General features: G+C 30.6%; 1 protein-coding gene across 1 annotated transcript in view; it reads right to left on the reverse strand.

Moving 5' to 3' along the window:
• LOC6051305 overlaps positions 1–22997 on the reverse strand; it is a 42937-nt gene continuing 19940 nt past the window's right edge. The window contains exons 4-6 of the mRNA XM_038249819.1: positions 13434–15482; positions 6597–7054; positions 1–882 (exon numbers count right to left, since the gene is read on the reverse strand). Of these exons, the coding sequence (XP_038105747.1) occupies positions 471–882; positions 6597–7054; positions 13434–15482 (2919 nt within the window). The 3' untranslated portion in view covers positions 1–470. The remainder of the gene's footprint in view (positions 883–6596; positions 7055–13433; positions 15483–22997) is intronic.

Consider the following 22997-nt stretch of genomic DNA (forward strand, 5'->3'; position numbering starts at 1 on the left):
TTTACTGATTGACTGTTCGCTGGTGCAGCTAATTTCTGTATTTATTTATTTTTTTCGCTTCACAAAAATCACAAAATCATCATCGGTTAAATTATATTATAAAATCGCTTGAAATTGTTAGGTTGACAGAGTTTAGTTACTTATAAAAAAAACGTTAACGATGACGTCGTCACTCCTGCACACTAACTTATAACAATAACATGTGTTTTTCCTTTCTTTATTTGTCCTCTTCTTCTTTTTTGGCAGGTTTCTTGTCTTGTCTAATTCTAGTGTGTTTGTGTGTTACAAAAATGTTAAGTTGCTTAATCATAAGTCCTGCGTTTCTTCTTGTTTTCTTTTCCTTCTTTTTTTTCGATTAGATCTCGCTTTTTAAAAACTAAAATAAAATATGAACGTCCGGGTTTTTCTTTCTCCACGGCGCAATCCGCCCTAACTTAGGCTCGAATAAAACACGCAAATAAAACAAACGGTTACGAGGACGGCGCCGGCGCAATCCGTTGCTGCTGCTGCTGCTGGATGAGCTGGTGCCGGTGGCGGTGTCCCTCCTTGGGCGTGTCCACCCCACAGTCGGAAATGTTCATCAGCCCGAGGCGTCCGTCCAGCGAACCGAGACTATCGTTGGCGGCAGTGGTGGCAGCGAGTTCGCGGGCCCGGCCAAAGCGGAACATGCCGGCGGCCGCCGACACGGACCGGATCGGGGACGACGGGGGGGTCGTTGTCAAGTGGGAAGGTTTGGGCGATGAAGGTGGCGGTTGGTCCAGGAGGAGGAATGACGATTGGTTTGCGCTGAGGTCGGCGAGGTTCATGCTGGTGTCGTTGGCGTTGGCGGCACCTCGCCAGTTCGAGCGGGACAGGTCCCGGGGCTTCTTTTGGGTTGCGATTCTGAAAGCGGCAAGAAATAACGGTAAATTTATCAAGAAACAGTCCAACGTGGTGGTTATTGCATTCGATCGTAATTTCTCGTTAGTTGATTTCAGATTTCTCGATGGTAAGATTACGACTTAGGGGAAATATACCCATTTTAATCACACTAAGCCGTTCGACCAATTCTCATCACTTTTGCCGTTTCTGCTATTAAATCAACAAAAAATCAGGAAATTTAAAAAATTTAAAAAAAAATAAAAATTTGAAAAAAAATATAAAAATTAAAAAAAAAATAAAATCTGAAAAAAATAAACTTTAAAAAATTCGACAGATTTACATGAAATATTCTTTTCAAATTTCAAAAAATTCAAAAAAATGAGATTTTTCAAATGTTTGAATTTTTTAAAATATATCAATATTTTTTTTAATTTTAAATTTTATGAACTTTTTTGAATTTTCAGAAATTTTTAAATTTTTGAAATGTCTGAAATTTTTAAAAGTAGGGGAAATTATCATATGTTTGGCAGGTTAAGCGCTCGCTCCTAACTCCATCCAACTTGCTGATTTTTACTCATTAAACAACTAATTTTGCAAAACTTTTGATAGAAACTTGCTTGCTCACTTCTTATTTAGCTATTTATCACTCGATTTCAGTTGAAAACGCTTTTAATTAGCTTTAATTGAATGTCAAAGTTCTGCCCTGCCAACATTAGAGGCACGCTGGAATTAAATGCTGTTCCCCTGTTGAAGTTTTTGAAATATCTAATTGCTTAAAATTTTCAATTTTTATAAATTTAAAATTTTTGAAATTAGAAATTTTTTATTTTTTTTATATTAGATTTTTTTTTATTTAAAATTTTTTTGAAATGATACAAGTTTTTAAATTTTTTCAAATATTATTTTTAGGTTGATTTTTTTAAATTTTGAATCGTCTGAAATTTTTAAAATTTTAAAAGTTTTTGGAATATTTGATAGTTTAACTTTTTTGAAAATATGAAATATTTCAAAATATTGAAGTTTGAAGCCGTTGCAAATATGTTTCAAAGTTTATGTCGCCCCCGCCTTCAAAATTGGTCTGAAAAATCAGGGGGCAAAAAAATATTTTTTCAAAAAACTTCAAAATTTCCATGAAAATAGAAGTCTAAAAAACTGAAAACCGTCTGAAATGCATTTTTCTGCATTGATAATCATATTTGGCATGTTTATAAATATTTTGCATTTTTATGAAATTCCAATGAACAAAAAAAATATTTTTCGCAAAAAATAAAATTTTCGTAAATACTTTGATATTTTGGAAATTAATGATGGCAAAACAACTGGACAGGTGTATAATACATTTTAAAACACTTTTTTCATTAAAATGTTGAAACCATGGCTCGTAATTTCATTTTCAATACTTTTTTATTTGTTTGCCCCCCCCCTCGACTTTGGTCAGGGTCGGGGGACATAAACTTCAAAAAATATTTGCAACGGCCTAATTTAAAAAAAATCAGACATTTTATAAATTGAAGAAAAAATCAAAAAAAGAATCAAAAAAAATATTTGAGAAATCCAAAAGTTTAAAACATTTCAAAAATTTTAAATTTTCTATACATCCAAGATTTCTCTAATTTAAAAAAAATTTAAGTCTAAAAAAAACAAAAAAAAATCAAAATAAAAAAAATATCAATTAAATTAAAAAAAATAATTTTTTTTTTCTAAAACAGCAATAATTTAACCCTCTCCCGCCCATGGTTACTCCAGAGCACCAAAACTTTGAACTCAAATATCTCGGAACTGACACAACTTTTCATGATGCTTTAAGTTGCAGGTGTTCATGTAGAATGTATACTAACATCTCCCCAAATTTCATCAAATTTGGCTAAGCACAAGCAAAGTTACAGCGTGAAATGTAAACAAAAATGGGCCAATTTTAGGGAAATAAATAAGACCTGTTTTCGAAAGCCCGTAAAAATTACCAAACACAAAATTTTATGAAACAAAAAATGTTTTGCTATCATTTGAACCTTGGACAAGAACCCCTGTGAACAACATTGGACCGGTTTTAAGTGTTTTTCAACCTTTTTCATTTGGTGCACCAGAGCACCACCTAGGCATATGAGCAACTAAATATTCAGGAGCACTTTTTTCTAAATCACAGAAAAAGCTTATTTTTATCAAAACAAAGGTTTATAAACGTACTGACTATTCATAAACAAGGCAAATATTGTTATTAGACCAATAGTTTTATTATTTTCCTCATTTTTCATGAAAATGGTTGTTTGTGGGTTTTGAATGAGCCAATCAAAGAAACCTGAAATGCAGAGATTTTAGAATTTGTAGTTAATACTTCAGAAATATGGTCTTACAGCAAAGAATAAGTTGTTTTTAACACATTTCGAAGCGTTTTCAAACAAATGAACCAATAGATTTGAAGAAAACGAGATTTTGTGGTTTAAAAAAAGTTGCTCATCTTCCTGATGGTGCTCTGGTGCACTGCCGTTCTACGCATAATTGTCCCATGTCAGTTTTGGACGATTTTGACTTTATGACATTTTTAGGTTTAGTTTGATATGTTCTTTAAGAAAAATACATAAAATCTGGTACTTTGTTCGGAAACTCATTAAAAACAACACCAAGTCTGTTTGTCCCATCGTTTAACTTCTACGCATAATTGTCCTACCAAGTATTTTCCCTCGCGGAATCATTAGTTTTACAAAGCATTGTGTCTTGTTGACTTTTTGTAAAGCAAGAGAATAACAAATAAGGGTGATAAACTGCTAACTGGGGCGATCAGGGACATATGGAGTAAATATGGACCCACGGGACAATTATGCGTAGAAACACAGAAATCGGTCGAAAAATTTCAATCGCGTTTTTCTCAGTTGCACTTTTTTGAACATGGGACAATTATGCGTAGAACGGCAGTGCACCACTTCAAATTCTACTTTTTTGCCCCAATTCGATGTTTGTAGGTCAAAATAAAGTATTTCCTGCATTATTGTACCAAAATTAAGCCATTTACTATTTTTACTATAAGCAAACAGCTCTGGGCGTTAGAGGGTTAAAAAAAAAGTATAAAAATTCAAAAAGTCAAAGTTTTTTTAAAAATTAAAATATTTCAAAAAAAATTAATTTAAACACAGTCCAGACTTGATTCTTTGGCCTCCGAAAAAATTCACTTCGGATAATCGAACCACGAATTATTATTTTTTCGTTGTCTTATTTTTGGTTGTTGAGCTGAAATAGAATTTTTAAATCTAAGCTGGCGGCCAAAATGGCGGCGATGAAATATTGAAAATATGCATTTTGTAATTTTTAAGGCAATCAGCTATTCAAATTTGACTAAAATGGGCTCGCAGAATTCGAATTTTATGTTAAAAGTAAGAAATAAAAAATAGGTTTTTTTTTGTTCGTGATTCGAAAAACCTCCGGATAATCGAAACTTCGGATAATCAAGCCTGGACCACATTTCAAAAATATGAAAATTTCAAAAATTTCAAAAAACTTCCAAAATTTAAAAAAAACTAAAAATTTAAAAATTTCTTTAATTTAAAAATAATAAAATTTCAAAAATTTCAAAAAACTTAAAAAAATCAATAATTTTCAAATTTAAAAAAAATAAACAATTAAATATTTCAAAAACTTTAATAATTTCAAAAATGTCAGACATTTCTAAAATTTCAAAAAAGTTCAATGTTTAAAAAATTTAAAAAAAAAATCAAAATATTTCAAAATATCAACAATTTAGAAAATTACAAAAAAATTAAAAATTAAAAAAAAATCAAAAATTTTTAAGATAGCAAAAATTTTAAAATTTGATTTTTTTTTAAATATTTTTAACATTTCAAACATTTCAAATTTTTATAAAAAAAAAATAAAAAAAATTCCTTGATATTTTTTGGTTCACAAATTTTGATCAATCTAATAATCAAATTTTAATCAACCTAACCTTCAAAAAAAAAAAAGAAAATGGTATTAATACCGAATGAATATCATTTGTATTTATGGCATGAAATTATCTTCTTCCATCTCTCCATCTCTCCCAAGTTTGCATTCTAGATATCAAAAAGAGGTACCAAAAACGGAAAGTAAACAAATAAGAAGAGAGAGGGCGTTTTAGAAACAATAGCGGAAGAAACATTAAACTAAAAATAAAGATAAGTAGCTGTAACAAAACCATAAGAGGGGTGGAGAATACTGGTCCTATATTCACTTTAACCAATTTCCATATATTTTTATTATTTTTTTAGTCAGAGGATTTTTAAAATTAAGTATTTTTGTTATTTTGTTCTTGACTTTTTAGAGCTACTAATTTTTAATTCAATTTCGTTTTGATTTCTTTTAAATTTTTAGAAATAAAATAAAATAAAATTTATTATATTTTTTCAATCTCTTAGAGAAATTGAGGGGGAAGAAGAAATTGGGGGAGAAGAAATTGGGGGAGGGAAGAAGAAATTGGCGGGGGGGGGGGAGAAATATACATATTACCATCGAGAAATTATTATCGAAATTTTACTGTTGAGAAATCTCGAGAGAAATTACGATCGTAATTTGTAATACAATTGTTTTGTTTTGGATTTTTTTTATTAAAACGGAATATTTTTTTAAAAAATACTCCGTTCAATTTTTTAAACATTTAAAAAACTTAAAGTTTTCAAAAATTCCAAAAATTTTAAAAATTTCCAAGACATTTTTTTTTTACAAATTTCAAGGGTTTTAAATTTCTTTTATTTCAATACTTTTAAAGGCTTCAAAAATTAAAAAAAAACACAAAAAAAAAATAAAAAAAAATCAAAAAAAATAAAAAAAAAAATCAAAAGATTTAAAAATTCTTATAATCTAAAAAATAAAAAATTAAAAAAAAATCGATAGATTTAAATAAAACAAAAAAAAATTAAAAATTCCAAGGATTTAAAAATTTCAAACAATGAGATGTTTCAAATGTTTAAAATTTTTAAAATATTTATATTTTTTTTTAATTTTGAATTTTTTGATTTTAATTGAATTTTCTGAAATTTTTAAATTTTCGAAATGCCAAAATTTTTAAATGTATTGAAGTTTCAAAAATATTTAATTAATTAAAATTTTCATTTTTTTTTTAATTTAAAATTATTAAAATAAGAGATTTTTTTTTTAAATTCCTGAATTTTTAAAAATTTTAGAATTTTTTCAAATGTTAAAATTTTTTTAAATTTTTGAAATATTTTTTTGGGGTTCATTTTTTTTTATTTTTGAATCGTCTAATTTTTTTTTTTAATTTTAGTTGTTTTTGAAATATCTGATTGTTTATTTATTTTTTAATATGAAATATTTCAAAAACTTAAAAAATAAAGAAATATAAATATTGAAATTACAAGCCTATAGGTTTCAAAATTTTTATGAAAAAAGTGTTTTAAAATGCATTTTACAGGCGTACAGTTGCTTTCCAATCATTAGTTTTGAAAATATTGAGGTATTGATGGATTTTTTTTCCGCATTTGGAATACTATATTTTGGTTTATTTTCAATTTTTTTTAATTTTTGAAATTTTTAATATTTGAGTAATTTTTAAAATTTTGTATACTCGATTTTTTTTTTAATTTTTGAAATTTTTAATATTTGAGTAATTTTTAAAATTTTGTATACTCGATTTTTTGATCGTCATTCGTAATGTGTCAATCGTAGATCGAGAAGTTTTTTTTTATTTTTTTTAGATCGAGAAGTTACGATCGAATGCAATAATCACCACGCAAAACCTCAAGCTTCCTCACCGTTCCCGTTCCTCCGGCGACATCCGCAGCATGGCCTGGCGCCACTCGTGCACGTGCGGAAATTCGGCCGCGTCCACCGGACGCTTCTCGACCACGTTCAGCACGTCCACGTCCTGTTTGGTCGGGGCCGCACCCTCGATGTAGTTCCGGAACTCGGGCTCCCGCTCAACGCCGTCGTCCTCGTCATCGTCGTCTCCGACGGTGTCCAGAAACTGGTCCTGGTCGTCTTCGTCTTCGTCCTCGTCATCACCTCCGCCACTGGCCACGCCGTCGTCGGTGGACACCCGGCTGGTGCCACCGCTGCTGTTGTTGGATTCTTGCTGGAGTTTGGAGTCTGTCAGCGGGGACGGGGACTGCAGAAGGAACGAGGACGGGCTGGACGGGGGCGTCACGTAGCTGACGTTCGGGTCGTCGTCCTCCACGTCCGAGTCGGTGTCCAGCTCGGAGTCGCTGCAGCTCTGCGAAAAGGGGGGAGAGACCAAAAAAAAAAGTCTTTAGAACATGTTTTTTCATCGTGGAGAATTTCCCTTGTCCCCTTAAAAAATGGGGAGGGCATCAACACCTCCCGTCTCAAAAATTATTTTCCTTTGAGATGGGACCGGCTGACCCACCTGTTTTGGAAAATCATCATGTACACATGGCGAAATCCAGTCCGCAATCCGTTAAAATCACCAACTCCAAGCAAAGCTAAGCGTTTTATATTGTTTAATTCTTGTGGGTATTTTTTTTTATCTAAAATTAAGAAATCGCTCGAAAGAAGGCAGATATTTTAACAAGAGAAAACTATTTTTATGAATTGATAATTTTTAGGATGCTTTTAGCACTCCAGAATCTGTTAACTTTTTTATATACCTATATGGATATCGTCAGAATTGAAAAAAGTAGACAAGTTTCTAAAAAAAAAAGAAATCTTTTATCAAACAATTTCAACCAAATTTGCAATGGCCTAATAAACAGGAAAATAAAAAACATATTTTTTTTTGTATTAAAAAAAACGAGCTGAATTCCAACAACGAAAAAAAATCAAAACATTGGAATTTATATAATTAATTAATTAAATCCAAAAAAAATCAAAATAAAAAATGCAAAAAAAATATTCTAAAAGTTATAAAAAATATAAAAAAGGTTTAAAAAATCAAAACAATACTAACCAAACTTTTAAGAAAAGTTCTCGAATAAAACTCGAAATAAAATAGTCAAAACATGAATAAAAAAGCATGTTAAAATCAGATTAAATCTTAACAAATAAAAATAGGAAAGGTAAAAAAACAACAAAAGATTCAACAGGCGAAAAATAAACTTCAAACAAGAAATCAAAAATCAAAAAAAAAAATCTTTAAAAATCTTTAAAATTTTTATTTGAGCATGAGCATGAGCATGGTTGACTGCCAATGAGCTGCTATTCCGTTATTGACGGATCAGCTGAAGTTACACAATGAACCAACAGATGATTAGTGGGAGCTAATCATCCTCACTGTATAACCCCTGAAGATCTCTGCTTCAAGTCAATACCGGCGCCCCCCCAAGGAGATGCAGTTCAACAAAGGTAGGAATGTTAGTCCGATAGTTGAAGTTGCAGACTCATCAGACACAGAGTTTGTCGCTCTATACCTGTTGACACCGCATGAGACCGTTGAATCCACAGCATCTCCTTCAAGCATCACGGGAAGTGGGGAATTGTGTTAGTAGGGGAAGGAAAGGGAAGGTCAGGATTCATCTTGGTAGATGATATGACCAGAAAGTGAAACATAATCGTTGCCTTCCGAGCTACGACGCTATAAGAAGGACTTTTCACATCTTACCGCCGGCGTGCCATCCGAGCAACGATGCTATGGGAAGGACTTTCAAAATTAAATGTTATTGTATTTATCGATTTATTCGGCGACGTGCAATTTTAAATAGATCAGGGAAACATAATCGTTGCCTTCCGAGCTACGACGCTATGAGAAGGACTTATCAATTCCTCAATCGCGATTTTTCACTTCTACCGCCGTCGTGCCATCCGAGCAACGATGCTATGGGAAGGGCTTCCAAAACTAAATGAAAGTGAATATACACACGACGACGTGAATCCCTTTTTCAATGAAATCCAGAAATCTCCACCACTTCCTCGCGGATTCTCGCGCGCGACGTCACACACCGATCCCCCCGACGAACACCACACGACTAATGTCCCAACTTCCAAGGCCTTGACCCGAACTTCTTTTCAATGATTCCAGAATCTTCCACCACTTTCTCGCGTATTCTCGCGCGCGACGTCACACACCGATCCCCCCGACGAACACCACACGACTGATGGCCCAACTTCTAAGGCCTCGACGCGAACTTCTTTTCAATGAATTCCAGAAATCTTCACAACTTTCTCGCGGATTCTCGCGCGCGACGTCACACACCGATCCCCCCGACGAACACCACACGACTCTTAAAAATCTTTAAAATTTTTATTTGACGAAAAATTTTAAAAATTGAAAAAAAAAACATTTTTTTATTTATAAAGATTTTTTTTTTAATACAGACACGATTTTCGGAAGGCTTAGTAACAATTACTTCAATCGATTCAATTAAAAAAAAGAATAGAAAAGTTATAAATTCAAAAAGTTTAAAAATAAAAAAAAATTAAAAGGTTTAAACGACTCAAAACAAAAATATAAAAAATTAAAAAAATCTAACATTAAAATAAAATCAAAAATTAAAAAAAAACAACAAATGAAAAAGAATAAAAACAAATATATAAAAACTAGAACATAAAAAAATATTTTAAACAAAATAAAAAAAAAACAATGAAAAATCTTAAAATAAATAAATTCGTGAAATTGTTTGTTTTAATCTTTACGAAATTAAAAAAATTATAAAAATATTTCAAAAATATAAAAACTACGCTAAAATTTTAATTTATTTAATAAGATTTTTTATTCTTTTTAATATCTTGATTTTTTTAAATTTTTTCATTCTATTTCAATTTTAGATATTTTTTATTTTCTTTATATTTTTGTTTTAAATTTATTAAACCTTTTAATTTTTATATTTTTGAAACTTTTTGAATTTAAAACTTTTTTGTTATTTTTTTTTTAATTTAGCAAATAAAATCGTTCTAAAAATTTGTCCTAATTCGATTATACGAAATATTTTTTTCCGAGAGCTCCGGAAAATCGAGTCTGCATTGAGAAAAATCTAAATAGTTAAAAAAAATATCTTTTTTTTAGTTTTTAAATATTTTTATTTGATTGTTTTTATTTTGTTTTAAAAATTTATTTTTTTGCATAAATTCAAAAAGTTTCAAAAATATAAAAATTAAGAGGTATAAAAAAATAAAAACAAAACCATCAAAAATTTAAAAAAAAAATTATAATTACAAAATTTAAACTAATAAAAAACAAACGAGAAAAAAAATATAAAAAACATTATTAATTAAAATAAACTAACATCAATAAATATTCAAGAAATTAAAAAAAACAAACAAAAAATAAAAAAAAAACAACATTTTTAGCCATTTTTGTGTATATGGAGCCAGTTACACTCGAAAATAACATTTGAGAAGGGCGTAATGAAGGCTTGGTAAAAAAATTACTTCAGATAAATCGAATCACGAATAAAAATTAAATACAATTTTAAGTATTTAAAATTAAAATAAAAAAAGAATAGAAAAGTTATAAACTCAGAAAGTTTAAAAAATATAAAAATTAAAAGGTTTCAAAAATTCAAAACAAAAATATATGAAAATAAAAAAATCTAATATTAAAATAAAATCAAAAATTAAAAAAAAAACTAAGCGATGAAAAAGAATAAAAATAAATATATAAGAACTAGAACATACAAAAAATATTTTAAACAAAATAAAAAAAAAACAATGAAAAATCTTACAATAAATAAATTCGTGAAATTGTTTGTTTTAATCTTTACGAAATTAAAAAAAAAATATATAAAAATATTTCAAAAATATAAAAACTACGCTAAAATTTTAATTCATTTGATTAGATTTTTTTATTCTTTTTAATATCTTGATTTTTTTTAAATTTTTTATTCTATTTCAATTTTAGATATTTTTTTTTTATTTTTATTTTGAATTTATTTTTATATTTTTGAAACTTTTTGAATTTATTTTTATATTTTTGAAACTTTTTGAATTTAAAACTTTTTTTTTAAATTAAACATATAAAATCGTTCTAAAAATTTGTCCTAATTCGATTATCCGAAATTATTTATTTCCAGCTCAAATCAGGAATTTTCTACTTTTGTACCCGACTCTCTCCGATTTCAATGAAACTTTGTAGACATGTTGTCCTAGGCCTATATAAGCCATTTTTGTGTATATGGAGCCAGTTACACTCGAAAATAACATTTGAGAAGCGCGTAAGGTATTTAGATATTTTTGTATTTTGCAATTTAAAAATTACTGTATCTCGAAGCTGTTGCATCGTATCAAAAAGTGGTCAAAGACAAACTTGTAGGAAATTGGACGGGCCTTCTGGAAAAAAAAAAAACTGAAACAAAAATACACGTCACTTCTATGAGATTTTTCAGTTTTTAAGTTTAAAAGTTAAATTTGATGGTGATGACACGATTTTTTTTTCGCTCAAAATTTTTGAGGAAATAGCCTAAAATGTTACAAAAAGACTCACGAAAAATGCTGGATGGTGTGCCTCTCCTAAAAAAAATACAAAAATCATTTACTAAAACTGTTTTTTTGAAGTGGTCTAAACGTCAAAATTTTTTAGAGTCGAAAGTGGGAATCGATTCCCCAGACAATTTTACATAAAAGTCTCCATATTGACCACTGCCCTAAGTCCAATCCCTGGGTTTTAAAAATAAATATGCTAAAAAAATAAGTTTTTTGGTGGTTTTTGGCTATTTCTGTATGACAGACTTGGTTTTTCAGTCTCGTAAATATTTTTACCGGAAAGCTCGTCCAATTTCCCATAAGTTTGCCTTTGACAGTTTTTCAATTTGACTTGTCTTATTATTTACGTAAGCTTATTTACTATCCAGGTTTCTACCACACTGAAAAAAATATTCTATTTACAGTTATGAGCAATGTAATTAAACTTATATCTGTAAGCCCATACATTTAATTGAAATTAATTTTTAAACATTTTTTTTTGAGAAAAAAAGACTTGACTACTTTTTTCCAATTCTGAGGAAATCCATAAATGTAAAAAAGTTAACAGATTTTGGGGTGCTAAAAACAACTTCCAAATTATCCGTGGTGATTATTGCATTCGATCGTAATTTCTCGACTCACGATCGAGATTTCTCGATCGTAATATTACGATCGTAATTTGTCAATGGTAAGTCGTAATTTGTCGATAGTAGATTGAGATCATTCGATCGTAATTTCTCGATCTCGAATTTCAAAAATTTCAAAAATTTCAAAAATTTCAAAAATTTTAAAAATTTCAAAAATTTCAAAAACTTCAAAAATTTCAAAAATTTCAAAAATTTTAAAAATTTCAAGAATTTCAAAAATTTAAAAAATTTCAAAAATTTTAAAAATATTAAAAATTTATGAAATTTTTTTAAAGGTTTTTTTTTTAATTTAAAATTTTTAAAAAATTCAAAAATTTCAAAATTTTTAAAAATTTCAAAAATTTCAAAAATCTTAAAAATTTTAAAAATTTCAAAAATTTTAAAAGTTTCAAAAATTTCAAAAATTTCAAAAATTTCAAGAATTTCAAGAATTTCAAGAATTTTAAGAATTTCAAAAATTTCAAAAATTTTAAAAATTTCAAAAATTTCAAAAATTTCAAAAATTTTAAAAATTTTAAAAATTTCAAAAATTTTAAAAATTTCAAAAATTTCAAAAAATTTAAAAATTTTAAGAATTTCAAAAATTTCAAAAATTTAAAAAATTTCAAAATTTTTAAAAATTTCAAAAATTTTAAAAATTTTAAAAAATTTAAAAATTTCAAAAATTTTGAAAATTTTGAAAATTTTAAAAATTTTAAAAATCTTAAAAAATTTCAAAAAAATATATTTTTTTTAAATTGTTGAAATTAGAGTTTTCTTAAATAAAAAAATAAAAAAAAAACGGTATTACAAAACGATCGTAATTTCTCGATCCACGATCGAGATTTCTCAACAGTCAAATTAAGATCGTAATTTCTCGATAGTAAGTCGTAATTTGTCGATGGTAGATCGAGATTTGTCGATGGTAAGTCGTAATCATACTATCGAGAAATGTCGATCGTGAGTCGAGAAACTACGATCGTAATATTACGATCGAATGCAATAATCACCACGATCAATTCATGAAAATAGTTTTCTTTTAAGATTTAAGATAAAAAAAATTACCCGCTAGAACTAAAAAATATAAAACAAAACTTCGCTTAGCTTTGCTTGCAGACGGTGATTTTAACCGATTGCGGACTGGATTTCGCCATGTGTATATGATGAGTTTACAAAACAGGTTGTCCCAATTTTTTTGGAGGATTTTTACGACGTACGTACGACGTAAGTCTAGAAAAAATATTTAAAAAACCAACAATTTTTCAATAAAAAAAAACAAAACTGTCAAAATTTTAAATTCAGGGATTAAAAAAAATGTGATTAATTTGTGACAAATTTAAAATAACAAAACCCAAGAAATTGAAAAAAATAATTAGAAGAGAGCTTCATAGATTCAAAAAAAAAATTAATAAAAAAAACTAATAATTGAATGTTAAAAAATTCTAATTTCGCATTCAAATGTAACAATATTGAAATACTTGCATATATTTTTTTTCAAAATTTCTAAAAGTTATATTTTTAAAACAAAAGCTTTACAAACTAAAAAAAATAAAAAAAATAAATTTTCTAAAAGTTCCCACAATCAAGAATAAAAAAATGATTTTTTCTACTCACAAAGTACTCCTCGTCTTCGTCGTCATCCTCCTCGTCGGACCAGGTCCTCCCGGCAACCGCCTTCGCGACCGCCACCGGCGTCGAAACCACCTTCCTAACATCCTGCCCCGCCGGATCCCGATACAAACTAAACGACGACGACTTCTCCATCGCCACCGGAACCGCCGCCGTCACCTTCCTTCTCTGCTCCCTCCGCTTCACCAACCGCTCCATGCTCCCCTTCTTGGCGTACCCCCCGGCCGCCTCAATCCGACAGCGACATCCCCGCACCAGCGGATGCTCGCGCCACGCCGCACTACAGCTGGCCTCGGTCTCCGGATCATCGGCGCCGGCGCCGGCCAGCTCGGCGCTCTTCAGGATGTACAGATCGAGCAGGTTCTGCAGACAGGCGAGACTTTCGGCGAGGTCCGGATGGCGGTGGGCCGCGTTGACGTCGCGACTCCGGTCCAGGAGGAGCTTCAGGCGGTGGATGATTTTGGGGGCGGTTTCCGGGGTGGACTCGATGTGCAGGACGATGAGTTGGGCGTAACGGGAGTGGACACGGGAGAAGTCGATGGTGGTGAAGGCGGCGTCGCGGCGGTAGTTGCCGACGAGGGTGTTGAGCTTGCGGACGCAGTCGACGACGGCCTGCTGGAAGAAGGCGTTGAAGTCGACGGTCATGGTGGAGCTGCAGGCGTCGTCGAGGTTTTTGACGAAGCGCTTGGCGAAGACCTGGAGCGAGCGATGCAGGCAGAGGTACGGGTTGGTGATGTTGGACCGGATTTGGGGCGGTTCTTGGGGTGGGGGGTCTGCGGGGAAGAGGGGGACGGCGGGGAGGGATGTGAGGGGGGTTGGCCGCTTCCGGAAGTTGGGGAGTTGGGGGGTGGCCCCGGTGTGAAGTCGCATCTGGTCCAGGGCGTCGCAGATCGAGCCGAGACTGTCGTTGGAGGCCGTGGAGGAAAGTTGTTCCTTCCGGACGTTCTTCAGCGCTTCTTCCTGCTCGTCGAGTTCGACCTTCTCGCGACGCTTCTTCAGAAAGTCCTCCAACTTGGCCAGGCCTTCGTTGTTCCGCAAGTCGGCGAATGTCCCGAGGAACGCCCAGTACTCGTTCCAACCGACGGCGTGGTCCTCGGCCAGATTCCTCCCGATGATCTCCAGCCCCTTCTCGGTGTCCGTCAATCTGAGGCGACGTTCCTTGAACGAGGGCGACTCCGTAATGTTGGTCCCCTCGTAGAACGAGTTGTTGCCGTCGCAAAAGTAGCTGAAGCTCCCGTTCCCGTTGATCTGCGGACTGTCCTTGACCGGCGTGACCGGAACCGGAATCTGCGACGGCCCCAAATCCTTCCTGAACTCATCCTCCTCGTCGTCGTCGTCGTAGATCGTCGCAAACGAGTTCTGCAGTGGCGGTTCCCGGTACTTCCGGAACAGAAAGCTACTCGCCACCGACGACTTGACCGCCCTCACCACACTGTTCCCGTTCTTCACGTCCTCTTCCAGAGCTTCCTCTTCCAGCGCTTCCTCCTCCTCCTCCTCCCTCACCACCTCAATCTCAAAATTATTATTGATCGAATTGTTCCGCTCCTCCTCCTTCTCCTTCTCCCGCTCCCCCTCCAGCGCCAGCTCAAACGACTTGTTCGGAAAGAGCGTCCTCCTCCCACCCGCCGGCGCCCCCTTCGTCGCAATCGGCGTCGACGCCGCCACCGGAATCTTGCTGCTCGAGCTAACGCCCCTCACCGACGAAACAAAACCCCCCGCCGCCGCCCTCGGCGACGGAATCAACCGCGGCGGCGTCTTCCACCGCCGGCAAAAGACCTGCGCCTGCTCCCGGTCCATCGGGCCCGCGTACGCCTTAATCTCCAGCTGCGGGCTGAAGCGGTCCCCGGCGCCGCCGCCGCGTGCCGGCTCCAGGTTCGGGGGGTTGGCCAGCGTAAAGGGTTCGCCAATGACGGGCGGGGTGCTGCGGTCGACGGCGCGCAGAACCGGGACGTAGAAGCGCTCGCGCAGCAGGTCGGCGATGGCGCGCCGGATTTCCGGCGTGTCGTTGCGGGGTTTGGCGCGGGCGCAGATGATCTGGAAGAAAGGAGGGGAAGGTTAGAGCTTGGATAAATCTGTTCAAGGTGTCAAATAGGATTTCATGATCGGCAGAAAAGCTGGCGGGTAAATTCCCTTGTCAGTGGACATTATCTGGCCCCGCCTTAACATAGAAGCAGACATACCAGAACGATCCTCGATTTATATTTAGACTTCCGGTCCCCTCAGGCCTTTACATCGTGCTGCCATCCAAGTTTTTGTTAGTGCTAAAGTGCTGAGTCATCGTCATTTTTACCACCACGATTTCAACTTTTACAACAGCGAAACCATCTACTTTATCGACTTCACTTAGGCGGGCGAGATAGGACGTCGCATTTTTCCACTTATAAGGGCATCTGCAGCGCTGGAGTGCAAATCATCGCTAGGGTAGCTAATTTGCCACCGAAACAAAGCCACCGCGGGAGGGCAAATATGGGTTTTTTTTATCATTTTTTGCTCTCGTTTACCTTCAAAATCAATAATTATGCATTGATTCATGCCTAGAAATGCTAAAAGTTTATTGAACTTTTTAATCCTGTTGAAAATTTCAAAGAATTTCATTTTTCGAAAATGTCGAAAGTTTAACAATTTGCTACCCGATTTGATTCCCACCAAATTTGCTCCCGAGTTTGCCCCCGAGTCTCCCACCGCGCGTAGCAAAGCAGGTATCAAATTTGATCTCAAGTTCATCTGTAGAAGAAAAATATCTGTCGGGTACTCATTTTCTGATACCCAACAAGTACCGGCAAGCCGGGCGCAAAGTTTTGAATGCGTGTTTCGGAGATTTTTGTATGTCTGCTCTTGTGTATGATTCAAAAATTCAAAAAAATTAAAAACTTCAAAAATAAAAAAAATAAAAAAAATCGAAAAGACAAAAATTCGAAAATTTTAAAATTCAAAAATTAAAAAAATCTAAAATTCAAAAATGCGTTTAAATAGCTTATTATTTTCAAAAATATAAAAATTCAAAAATTCTAAAAGTTAAAAATTTAAAAAATCAAAAACTCAAAAATTCAAAAATACAGAAATTTTTGTATGTCTGCTCTTGTGTATCATTCAAAAATTTAAAAATTGAAAACTTCAAAAAAAAAAATAAAAAAATCAAAAAGTCAAAAATTCGAAAATTTTAAAATTTTAAAATTCAAAACTTCAAAAAATTCAAAAATTTAAAAATTAAAAAAATCTAAAATTCAAAAATTCAAATATTTGAAAATTTTAAAATTCAAAATTCAAAAATACAAAAAATTAAAAATGCGTTTAAAAAGCTTATTTAAAAAAAAAAAAAGAATTCAAAAATTCAAAAATGCAAAAAGGCAAAAATTTAAAAATTTAAAATTTTAAAAATTCAGAAATTCAAAAATTAAAAAATTTAAAAATTAAAAAAAAACAAAAATTTAAAAATACAGAAATTTTTGTATGTCTGCTCTTGTGTATGATTCAAAAATTCAAAACTTCAAAAATTAAAAAAAAAAATTAAAACTCAAAAATTCGAAAAATTTTAAATTCAAAAATTCTAAAATTTAAGAATTAAAAAAAATTAAAATTCAAAGAGTCAAATATTTGAAAATTTTAAAATTCAAAATTCAAAAATACAAAATTTCAAAAATGTCGAAAGTTTAACAATTTGCTACCCGATTTGATTCCCACCAAATTTGCTCCCGAGTTTGCCCCCGAGTCTCCCACCGCGCGTAGCAAAGCAGGTATCAAATTTGATCTCAAGTTCATCTGTAGAAGAAAAATATCTGTCGGGTACTCATTTTCTGATACCCAACAAGTACCGGCAAGCCGGGCGCAAAGTTTTGAATGCGTGTTTCGGAGATTTTTGTATGTCTGCTCTTGTGTATGATTCAAAAATTCAAAAAAATTAAAAACTTCAAAAATAAAAAAAATAAAAAAAATCGAAAAGACAAAAATTCGAAAATTTTAAAATTCAAAAATTAAAAAAATCTAAAATTCAAAAATGCGTTTAAATAGCTTATTATTTTCAAAAATATAAAAATTCAAAAATTCTAAAAGTTAAAAATTTAAAAAATCAAAAACTCAAAAATTCAAAAATACAGAAATTTTTGTATGTCTGCTCTTGTGTATCATTCAAAAATTTAAAAATTGAAAACTTCAAAAAAAAAAAATAAAAAAATCAAAAAGTCAAAAATTCGAAAATTTTAAAATTTTAAAATTCAAAACTTCAAAAAATTCAAAAATTTAAAAATTAAAAAAATCTAAAATTCAAAAATTCAAATATTTGAAAATTTTAAAATTCAAAATTCAAAAATACAAAAAATTAAAAATGCGTTTAAAAAGCTTATTTAAAAAAAAAAAAAGAATTCAAAAATTCAAAAATGCAAAAAGGCAAAAATTTAAAAATTTAAAATTTTAAAAATTCAGAAATTCAAAAATTAAAAAATTTAAAAATTAAAAAAAAAACAAAAATTTAAAAATACAAAAATTTTTGTATGTCTGCTCTTGTGTATGATTCAAAAATTCAAAACTTCAAAATTTAAAAAAATAAAAAATTCTAAAATTAAAAAATTAAAAAATTAAAAAATTTAAAAATTCAAAAATTTAAAAATTCAAAAATTCTGAAATTCTAAAATTCAAAACTTCAAAAATTGAAAAAAAAACAAAATCGAAAATTTTAAAAATTCAAAATGTCAACAATTCGAAAATTTTAAAATTCAAAAATTTTAAAATTAAAAAAATCTAAAATTCAAAAAGTCAACAATTTGAACATTTTAAAATTAAAAATTCAGAAATACAAAAATTCAAAAATGCGTTTAAATAGCTAATTATTTTCAAAAATTCAAAAATTCAAAAAATTAAAAATTTTAAAAATCAAAAATTCAAAAATTTAGGAAATTCAAAATTTAAAAATTGAAAAATTTAGAAATACAAAAATACAGAAATCTTTGTATGTCTGCTCTTGTGTATGATTCAAAAATTCAAAACTTCAAAAATTAAAAAAAAAAATTAAAACTCAAAAATTCGAAAAATTTTAAATTCAAAAATTCTAAAATTTAAGAATTAAAAAAAATTAAAATTCAAAGAGTCAAATATTTGAAAATTTTAAAATTCAAAATTCAAAAATACAAAATTTCAAAAATGCGTTTAAACAGCTTATTTTTTTCAAAAATTTAAGAATTCAAAAATTCAAAAATGCATAAAGGCAGAAATTTAAAAATTTAAAATTTTAAAAATTCAGAAATTCAAAAATTCAAAAATTCATAAATTCAAAAATTCAAAAATTCAAAAATTCAAAAATTCAAAAATTCATAAATACAGAAATTTTTGTATGTCTGCTCTTGTGTATGATTCAAAAATTCAAAAATTCAAAACTTCAAAAATTAAAAAAATTAAAAATTTGAAAATTCAAAAATACAAAAATGCAAAAAAACAACAGTGCAAAAAGGCCGGATCTCAGATAATTTGATGAAAACGTTATTCAATTTTTTTTTTTAATTTTTCCATTTTTTTTATATTTTAATTTTTTTTTATTTTTTTTTCTATTTCTTGAAATAAGGCCGTTGCAAATATTTTTCAGAGTTTATGTCAACCCCCTTCAAAATCGGTCCGAAAAATCAGGGGGCAAAAAAAATTTTTTTTTTTCAAAAAACTTCAAAAATTTAAAGGAAATAGAAGTGTAGCCAACCGAAATCCATTAGAAATGCATTTTTTTGGTGTTTAAAACCATATTTAGCGTGTCTGTGATCGATCAAAAATATTTTTAATTTTTGTAAAATTCCACTGTACAGGCACCGCAAAAAGTTTTTTTTCGACGAAAAAAAATCTCTTCAATACTTGGATATTTTGAAAACTAATTATTGCTAAACAACTGGGCAGGTGTAAAATGCATTTTAAAACACTTTTTTTCAATCAAATGTTGAGACCATGGCTTGTTAATTGAATTTTATATATTTTTAATTTTTTAGGTCGATGCAAATATTTTTAAGTTTTTGTCCCTCGACTCTGGCCGGAGTCGAGGGGGGGAGGGGCAAAAAAATATTAAAATGACATGCCATAGTTTCAACATTTGCATGGAAAAGTGTTTTAAAATGTATTTTACACTAGTTCAGTTGTTTTGCAATAAAAGTTTTCAAAAAATGTAAAATTTGACGAAAAACTAAAATTTTAACGAAAAAAAAACTTAAGCGATAGTAGACATCGAAAATTTTCAAAAAATCAAAAGATTTTTAAATTAACCCAAACATGCTAAAAATGATTCTAAACGCAGGGGAATTCATTTTAAATTGATTTTAACTAATTGCACTTAAATTTTCATAAAAATATTGAAGCTTTTTTGAAAAAATATTTTTTTGGCCCCCTGATTTTTTGGGCCAACATTGAAGGGGGGGGGGGGGGGGGTCAAAAACTGTGAATAAAATTTGTACTAGCCTTAAATGTTTCTAATTTTTTTTAAAAATGTTTTTATTTATTTTTTTACAATGTTTTTAAATTTTTTTAAAAATGTTTTTATTTTTTATAAATCTTTTTAAATTTTTTAAATTTATTTTTTTAATTTTTTTTTAAATCATTTTAAATTTTTCTAATTTATTTTTTTTTAATTTTTTAATTTTTTTTATTTTTTTATTTTTTTTTAATTTTGTATAATTTTCTTTAATTTTTTTTGATTTTTTTTTTGTTTTCTTTGAATAGTAATTTTTTTTATTTTAATTTTTTTTAATTTTGTCATTTTTTTATTTTTTTGATCTTTTTAATTTTTTTATATTTTTTAATGTTTAGTGATTTTTTAAAATTTTTAATTTTTAAATTTTTTTAAACCTTTTTAATTTTTTTAATTTTTTATTATGTTTTGAAATTTTTTCAATTTTTTTATTTTTTTAAATTTTCTTTAAATTTTTATTTTGTTTAAATTTCAATTTTTTTATTGCTTTTTTTATTTTTTATACATAAAAAAAAACATTTTTTTCCGTGCATGATTTAGTTTTTCGTGCATCATTCCATTTGGCGCAGTAGCAAACCAGCAGACTAGCGGGTAGCAAAGTGAAATTCCGAAGAACTGAGAGCAAATTTGCTACCGCGACAGGTACCGCGGTGGGGTTGACGTCGGGTGCAAATTTGATTTGCTTCGATGTTTGCTACCCGCGCTGGAGATGCACTTACTGGCCAAAAAGATCAAATTTAATGCACTTTTCAGGGGGACCACTCAAATCCCATTTTCAAATTCCCGACTTTTCCAGAATGCTCAAATAATAGGCATTTCTTATCTAAAGAATGATTTCAAACAAAAAACATTCTATAAGAACAGTCAATATTAACCAGCAAAAAAAAAAATCACAATGATTTTTAAAAAAAATCCAAATTTAAGCATTTTTAGTAAATACAAAAACTAAACAATAAATAAAAAAAACACTTCAAAAATAGAATTTCATTATTATGATTCAGAGTAGAAACACAAACAATTAGTCTTTTCGTTTTCGTTTTCGTTTTCGTTTTACGGAGCAAGGTGGGGGACGCGGCCTCAAGTCAGTCCAAGTCCGGTTTCTTGTGGAAAAAAGGGTAGTGGCCGAACTAGTATTGCATACCAAATGAACACCACCGGAAGATATAGGGATCGGGAGGGGAGGTGAAAGAAAATTAGTGTTGATGTGAGTAGTAAGAACTTGGATGATTTGAGCAGTTACGGTAATCTAAGTTTAACACTGAATAAAGAAAATCTGAAATTGTGATTCAAAGTAAGAAGGCCCGGAATAAATTAAATTATTAGTTAATTAAATAAGAAAATGTAACTAAGCGGAGATCTATACAAAAGAAACCTATGATGTATTCCAAATTTAAAGGAAATAAAAAATACTAGAGAAAAAAAGATGAAAACTAACTGCCGACCTGTCACGTCCGTCAATAGTCTTGTCGTACATTACCTACAACTAGAAACAGATCTGCCAATGAAATGTTACACTTCGTTCAAATCAACTAATCATTTAAGTCCAATTATTCATCTACGGAAAACTATCTAACTTTAATCAACAACCTAAACTAAACTGTCTGAAAGTAAATTTAATCTCAAATCCCCGAATGTTTTATTATAACGCCAAATAAGGTAAAGGATCTTGTTTTTAAACCAGTCTTGCCGCTTCCAAAACCAATAAACATAAATGAACAGTTCATAAGTTGAACACTAGTAATTAAGACGACTATTTCATGCCATTCATTTCATTAGGGCATAGAGCTTTGCAAACAAGAGTGCATCTCTATTATACCTTATGTAAACTGTCATTTGAGTGAAGGAGACACACTCCTGTTCACAAAACCCATGCGCCCTTTTGAAATGTTAGGCTCCATTTGATCGTCAAGGCTCCAGTAGACCCTCGATCCGCAACAATGGTCGATACAACCATAATCCGAAAACCGTTAGTTCAACAGATTAACGAATTTTGTCCGATATCATCGCACTATTGATGGACCGAGACTCTATGGAAATTTTGACATATCAAAATGCTACGTAATAATATTTTTTTTTTAAATAAATTTCAAAATCTATTCTATCCTACAATGCCTAGAAGAGGCCTCTGTTTCTGTTGTGAGTAAGCGCTGGTTTCAGAGTTCATTTTTCAATTTAAAAGGGGTGGGAGACGACTAATTTGCTTCATGAACTCCTACTCGGCCTTGGGACCACCTCTTAAGACACTGATGGCTCCTAGCTAGGAATTAAACCTAGACACAGCGTCGAGGCCCGCTTCGCATGGCAAAAATGTTGGCTGGGGGGAAGTGATATTATCACGAAATTTTATTTTAAAGCCAACATTGCTAACGGCGTCGAGGTCCTTACTCATGCCCAAGGAGAAACACAAACAATTAGTCTTTGAAAAAATAATCGAAAGTTCAACAATACTTATAACTTCCATGTTATTTTTTAAATTGGCAAACGTATAGTTTTTGATACTACGTTTCAACTGAAAATTACAGAAACTTAAAGATAACTTAACTTAAAATAGCGTTCCTATTTTCCAAAACTTCATCATCATTTAAAATCAAAGAATGATTGAAACATAATTGCTGTTATTATTCATTCAAAGGATTTAGAAAAATGTTAAGGTTTTCATAAAATTTAATTTTAATTTTGTAATTTTTGATATTAAATTTTCTAATCAATGTTAATTTATCTAGTGGTCAATATTTAACTGTTTTTTTTTTTTTTTTCAATGAAAATTAAGTTTGATATGATTTTATGTTTTCCCACTTATTTTAAGCAAAATAATTGAAGAAACAATTTTTTTAAACAATTTTGCAATAACTGAAAACTTTTTGGATTATTTTTTTTGCAATTTCAATATTTTCTTCATGTTTGCAAAACGTAAAAAAGTTTTTGAATTTTGGATTTTATTCGATATTTTTTTTATTTTATTTTATTTTATTTTTTTTTTATTTTATTGCTGTTATTATTCATTCAAAGGATTTAGAAAAATGTTAAGGTTTTCATAAAATTTAATTTTGTAATTGTCGATATTAAATTTTCTAATCAATTTAAATTTATCTAGTGGTCAGTATTCAACTGTTTTT

Source organism: Culex quinquefasciatus, chromosome 1 (assembly GCF_015732765.1).
Source record: "Culex quinquefasciatus strain JHB chromosome 1, VPISU_Cqui_1.0_pri_paternal, whole genome shotgun sequence".
NCBI classification, from domain to species: Eukaryota; Metazoa; Arthropoda; class Insecta; order Diptera; family Culicidae; genus Culex; species Culex quinquefasciatus.